The sequence below is a fragment of the Octodon degus genome, unplaced genomic scaffold, assembly GCF_000260255.1.
Source record: "Octodon degus isolate 3935 unplaced genomic scaffold, OctDeg1.0 scaffold00032, whole genome shotgun sequence".
Lineage (NCBI taxonomy): Eukaryota > Metazoa > Chordata > Mammalia > Rodentia > Octodontidae > Octodon > Octodon degus.
In genome coordinates this window covers 1,667,230-1,673,736 of record NW_004524608.1, presented here as the reverse complement: position 1 = coordinate 1,673,736, position 6,507 = coordinate 1,667,230, and the positions used below count along the sequence as shown (strand labels likewise).

The window sequence follows — 6,507 nt, the reverse complement described above, 5'->3', positions numbered from 1 at the left end:
TTTTTTTTTTTTTTTTTTGGTGGAACCGGGGATTGAACTCAGGTCCTTGTCCTTGCCAAGGTTGTGTGTGTGTGTGTGTGTGTGTGTGTGTGAAATGTTACTTCTTCAGAAGTACTAAGAGGCAAATACTAATTTAAGTCAAAAAATTCTCAAATGCTATTATATGCCAGGTGTGGTGGCACACACCTGTAATCCCAGCACTTAAAAAGGCTGAAGCAGGAGGACTGCCATGAGTTTGAGGCCAATGAACTATGTAGGAAGACCCTGTCTTAAAAACAAAAAACAAACAAACAAAAAAACAACCCTAGAGGGTGGTCAAAAGCTCAGCAGATTAAAGCGCCTGTTTAGGCAGATGTAGTAGCGGTTTTGTCTGAGACTGAGCGTGGTGGTAGGCACCTGTAATTCCAGCACTTGGGAGGTTGTAAGCAAGAGGATCACTATGAGTCCAATCTCTGCAGTGAGACCCTGTACACCTCATACTAAATACACACCAAAAAAAAAAAAAAAAGAGAGAAGTACACTGAAACACAACACTAGAGGTTTTTAGCCAAAAGCTAACTAAATATTGATTTGTATGAGGTAACTTTGAAGTCATTTGTTTTTTTTTAATAAATTTTATTTATTTGTGTGTGTGTGTGTGTGGCCAGCACAGCCCACCAGGGGGTGGGGCTGGCGCTGGCTGGCATGTGGTTCCGGGGGATTGAACCGTGGTCCCTGTGCTTTGCCAAGCTTGTTCCAAGTAGGTGCTTTAGACCACTGAGCCATCTCACCAGCCCCTGAAGTCATTTGAATTGTTTGTGCCCTTGGACAATTTTACATCCATAGGTCTAATTTTCCTGATGTAAAAGAATTGTTCACCTGTTGCAACAAATAAAAAAAAATTTTTTTAATGTATTTGGGCTGAAAGGCCAGGGAGATAGCTCAGGAGAATAAGCGCTTGCCTGGCAAGTGCAAGGGCATGAGTTCAATCCCCAGTTCCGCAAAAAAAAAAAAAAAGGTATTTGGTATAGGATCTCACTACACAGCTCGAACTCCTAGTGATCGTCTTGTATTTCTTTTAGCCTGTACAGCACTAGGATTATAGGGGTTCACCTCCACACCCAGTCTGGGTGGCACTTTCAGTGTCCAGGGGTGAGGGCCAGGGATTCAACTCCAGTCCCTGTGCTTGTCTAAGCAGGCATTTAGTCCACTGAACTATCTCACTGGCCCAACAATTATTATTTAAGTTATAAAGCATACAATATAAAGAGCCATGGGGCTGGGGATATAGCTCAGTGGCATAAGTGCTTGCCTGGCAAGTACAAGGTCCTGAGTTCAATCCCTGGTACCATTTTAAAAAACACTGACAATACAAAGAACAACTATCATTATCTTTTTAAAATTTAAAAAAATACTTTTTTTTACTATTATTACCCTACAATAAGACTCTTCAATTTCATGGCAAAATAAAGTTTTTGGTTTTTTGTTTTTTTTTGTGGAACCTGGGATTGAATTCAGGCCCTTGTACTTGCCAGGGAAGCGCTTATTCTACTGAGCCATCTCCCCGGCCCAAAATGAAGGTTTCAGTAAAGCCCCTTCTAATTATAAGATTCTAGTTATGAGTAACTGTTACATATTTAAAAAAAAAAAAAATGGCGACGGCGAGATAGCTAAAACACCAGGGACCGACGTTCAATCTCAATCCCTGGCACTACACGCTGTGCCAGCCCCACCCCAGGGTGGGCTGAGTGGACCACAAAAAAAAAAAGAAAAAAAAAATGCATCTACTATTCAGATAAAAGAAAATCAGCCAAATATATTGTCATAATTAACTGCATTTAGTCATTAAGCAAAGCACCTATATGTCCTAATTAGAGATGACAGTTTAAAGCTCATGAGCTATCTGAATGTTTTTTCTTTTTATATTACTGGGAATCAAACTTAAGATCTTTGCTCTCATCTGCCTGGCAAGTACAAGGTCCTGAGTTCAACCCCTGGTACTGCCAAAGATAGACAGATGAATAAACTTTAAAAATTAACTTTCACTTACCAAATGGCAGCCAAATAGAACATTTTTAAGGGACCGAGGATATAGCTCAATGGCGTACACACCTAAGATCTTTGCTCTGAACTTCATTCCCAGTCCTTTTTTATTCATTTATTTTTATTTATTTTTTGGTACTGGGCATCAAACTCAGGACCTCACGCTTGCCAGTGGGGCCAGGGAGATGGCTCAGTAGAATAAGTGCTTCCCTCGCAAGCGCAAGGGCCTGAGTTCAATCCCCAGTTCTGCAAAAAAAAAAAAAAAAAAAGGGGGGGGCTGGAGAGATGGCTCAGTGGTCTAAAGCACCTACTTGGAACAAGCTTGGCAAAGCACAGGGACCGCGGTTCGATCCCCAGCACCACATGCCAGCTAGCCCCGCCCCCTGGTGGGCTGAGCTGGCCACACACACACACAATAAATAAATGTAATAAATAAAAATAAATAAATATTAAAACAATACTTTAAAAAAAAAAAAAGCCACGCTTGCCAGGCAAGCACTTATGCCTTGAGCTATCTCCCCAGCCCTTAGTCCTTTTTAAATGAAACAGGGTCTGACTAGTTGTCTAGGTTGGCCTCCAACTTCCAATCCTGCCTCAGCTTCCCAGAGTGAGGGATTACAGACTTGCAACACAACTGGCTCTAAGCACCTCATTTTGCTTTCAGAAAAAAAAAAGGCATATGCATCCAAAGACACTACCGGGGCTGGTGAGATGGCTCAGTGGTCTAAAGCACCTACTTAAAACAAGCTAAGCTAAGCAAAGCACAGGGACCGCGGTTCAGTCCCCAGCACCACATGCCAGCCAGCCCCGCCCCCTGGTGGGCTGAGCAGGCCACACACACACTAAATAAATAAATAAATAAATAAACAAAGACACTACCATGCTTCCAACGATTACATGGACAGAGCTATCAATTAAGTGCACAAAGACAAAATAAACTATTTAGTTCACAAAAGTAAAGAGTCTAGGGTTGGCTGAGATAGCTCGGCAGACTAAGCGCCTGCTTTGGCAAGGGCAGGGACCAGGGTTCAAACCCAAATCCCAGTCCCACATACCAGTCCCACACTGGCTCTGCCCAGGCAAAAGTCCAGGTGAGGTGGCCCACACCTATAATGATCCCCGTGCTGAGGAGGCTGAAAATAAGAGGATCACTTCACTACAAGTTTGAGCTGCGTAATGACAAAACCTATACCAAATACATTTAAAAAAAAAAAAGGAAAAAGGGGCTGGGGAGATGGCTCAGTAGAATAAGCGCTTCTCTGGCAAGTGCAAGGGCCTGAGTTCAATCCCCTGCTCAGCAATAAAAAAGAAAGAAAGAAAAGAGTTTGATAAAAATTGCCCTGTACCCCTGGCAAGCACTAAGGGCCTGAGTTCAATCCTCAGTTCCACCAAAAAAAAAAAAATTGCCTTGTAAAAACATGACAAAATACTATGGGGGTGAGGGGCTGGGGAGATCGCTCAGTGGAATAAGTGCTTGCCTGAAATGTTACAAAACTAAATGATAGTTAAATTACTACATATGCTGAGAGTGGTGGTACAAGCCTGTAATCCCCTGCACTACTAATGAGGCTGAGGAAGACTTCAAGACCAGCACAGGCTACAAAATGAGCTCAAGGCCAGACTGAACTGCATGGTAAGACCCAGTGTCAAAACCACAAAAAAAATAAATAAATAAATAAAAAGAAAAGAAAATCACTGCATCCATTTTCTCCTTGATTAACACAAAAGACTATGAGATCACAGGATTCTAAAAAGCCGACTGAAGCTGCAATTAGCTCAGATTCATATAATACCTTCTCAGCAGCGTTCTGAGTTGGTTTCAGCTTTCCCTTGGCCATAAGCATGGCATTGATCTTGGCTGCCACAGCGGCAGCAGCATCCAAAGCTCCCGAGGGAGCAGCAGCGGCAGTCCCTGGGCTTCCCCCGCTGCTGGTGACCTCCGTACCCGCGGCGGGTGGCGGGAGAAAAAGAAGAGGGGCGGGAGCCGGCTGGTCCCATTTGCTGCGGCGCCTACAGGTAGGAAAAGGAAAATATTAGACCGTAGGGCTTCATCTACGTAAATGGTGTCCTCACTGCGCCTTAGCGTTGCTTTTCAACAGGGTTGTGCTCCCCACCTTTCTCCTTCTACGTATAAAACGTCCATCTCTCCAACAATTACCTGCCCCAAATCCCCTTCGTCAACCCTCGCCCCACAGCCCCTTCGTTTCTCCGTCACCTGTATCCAAAGCCTTCCCTCGATGTCGCACGCCCTCATTTTAGACTTCTCCTTGGCTCGCCCTTGCGGGCTCCTGGGTCCCTCCTCCCTCAGATCCCCGCCGGCCCTCTTCGGGGGCCTGAGGCCTGCTCCACGCGTCTCCCCGAGGCGCGGCCTTCCGCCAGGTGCCCGTCCTACTCAAGGGTCCCGCCGCCCACACGCAGCCTCCCGCAGCGCCTCCTTCTCTCCGGCGCCTTCCTGCTCGCTACGAAGCCCTCGCCCGAGCTTTACCCGCCAGCTCCAGGATGTGTCGCGCTCCCCGCGGACATGGCGACCGGCTCGACTCAACCACCCGCCAACTACCCCGCTGCCGCCCGCCCGTCACTTCCGCCCTGACTCCCGGACGCGCAGCCGCTTCCGGTCGCGACGCAGCGCGCTTCCGGCGGGAAAGCCGATTTCAATTGGCCACTCGGGGATATGAAGGCGGTTGGCATTGCTAGGGCGGCGTAGGGTGTGACTTTCCGGTTTGAGCTTTGCCCTCAAGAAAAATGGTTACTGTGTCCAATGTGAAAAAGCGGACTGGGGAGAAAGAAGAGTTCATCTTTGTTGGGGGCAAGCGGAAAGCCTAGAAGACAATGCGCGTGAATCGAATAAACAGGTTTCTCCCCAAATTCCCGTTCGTTTGTGTGAAGTCCCGGCTTCAGGCTGGGAAATCTTTTTACGGCATTTCCATACCTCACATTTTTACGTATTTAGGAAAGGATACTGTTGCGTTCCAAACGTCACTGGAAGAATTCTGGTTTTGCTGGGCGTGCTCGTGCACGCCAATAATCCCTGCATTCTGGAGGCTGAGGCAAGATCACAAGTTCGAGACCAGGCTAGGCTACCTAGTGAATGCAAGGCCAATGCGAACTACAGATTTCTCCACCTCTGTGAACCTGGTCAGGAGATATAAATACTGTATAAAAATATGAACAAGATGTCAGTCCTCCCTTTCTTCTACCTCTCGTAGCACACTGGCAAATACATATTTATATGATAACTAAAAGTTAAAGATGAGGGGCTGGTGAGATGGCTCAGTGGTCTAAAGCACCTACTTAGAACAAGCTTAGCAAAAAAGCACAGGGACCGCGGTTCAATCCCCCAGCACCACATGCCAGCCAGCCCCGCCCCCTGGTGGGCTGAGCTGGCCCCCCCCCACACACACACATAAAAATTAAAAAAAAAAGTTAAAGAAGACAAATTACTCAGTTTGCTGAAACATTTAAGGGAAGCTAAACGAGCCAACTGAGGCAGGGGAAGTGGAGACAAGCGTAGATTATGAAACTTCTGGTTCTGGGCCCTGAATACTTACTGTTGGTCTAGATAGAGTGTGGGGAGCAGATAATCAAAGGTCTCGAATACTGAGGAGTTTGATTCTGAAAGCCGGAGATTTCTAACATTTGAGGTATTGTGGAAATGCAGGGAATCTTCAGATCAAATAAAAGAGGAAACTACTTTTCAACAGTTTTACATTTCAATATAATTAATACAAGTTTGTTTAAAAGGGAAATCAGCCTTGCATAGTGGTGCAGTCCTATAATCCCAGAATTCAAGAGACTAAAGCAGGAGGATCACTTCGAGTTAGAGGCCTAAATTCAAGGCCAGTCTGCAGTAGTGAAGGCTTGTCTCAAAACAGCAAAGAAACAAAAAAAAAAATTGAAATTTAAGCCAGGCTTGTAATCCCAAGCACTCTGTGAAGCTGAGGCAAGAAAATCACAAATTTTAGCCCAACTACTGCAATTTAATAACTTAGCTGCATTCAAGAAACCTCACATATATGGCTTTAACAATATGACTGAATTTAACAACAGTAATCCACATGGTATACTAAATGGCATACTCAGGCATGGTATTTCTGAATTCTAGTAAATTGACTTGTTCCTCTGCGGGCCTCTCTCTCTCTCTCTCTCTCTCTCTCTCTCTCTCTCTGTCGCTCTCTCTCTCTCTGTCTCTGTCTGTCTCTCGTATTTGGTACTGGGTCTCACTATGCAGTTCAGACTCATAGTGATCCTCCTTTTTTCACCCTCACCAGTGCTGAGATTACAAGCTGATTCGGTCTCTGCCGGTTTGGCTCAGTGCTCCTGGGGGGGCAGGACCGGTGTGGCATGCAGTACAAGGGTTCATCCCTGCTCTTGCCTAAGCTGGGGCTTAGTCAGTTGGGCTAGCTCGCTGGCACTCTATGCATATTTTAGTAGCTGTTAGATATTTTCAGTTTTCCTTTGTCTGTTTTTTTAAATTTTTTTTAAATT

At 45.5% G+C, this 6,507-nt stretch overlaps 1 protein-coding gene across 2 annotated transcripts in view; it reads right to left on the bottom strand.

Annotated features, from left to right (window-relative positions):
* Positions 1-4,609, bottom strand: part of Khdc4 (KH domain containing 4, pre-mRNA splicing factor) — a 23,433-nt gene extending 18,824 nt beyond the window's left edge. The window contains exons 1-2 of one of the 2 annotated variants that reach the window (XM_004629752.2): positions 4,508-4,609; positions 3,816-4,032 (exon numbers count right to left, since the gene is read on the bottom strand). In XM_004629752.2, the coding sequence (XP_004629809.1) occupies positions 3,816-4,032; positions 4,508-4,545 (255 nt within the window). In that variant the 5' untranslated portion in view covers positions 4,546-4,609. The remainder of the gene's footprint in view (positions 1-3,815; positions 4,033-4,507) is intronic. The other variant, XM_023713770.1, reaches the window with a different exon arrangement.
* Between the last annotated feature and the right edge of the window lie 1,898 nt (positions 4,610-6,507).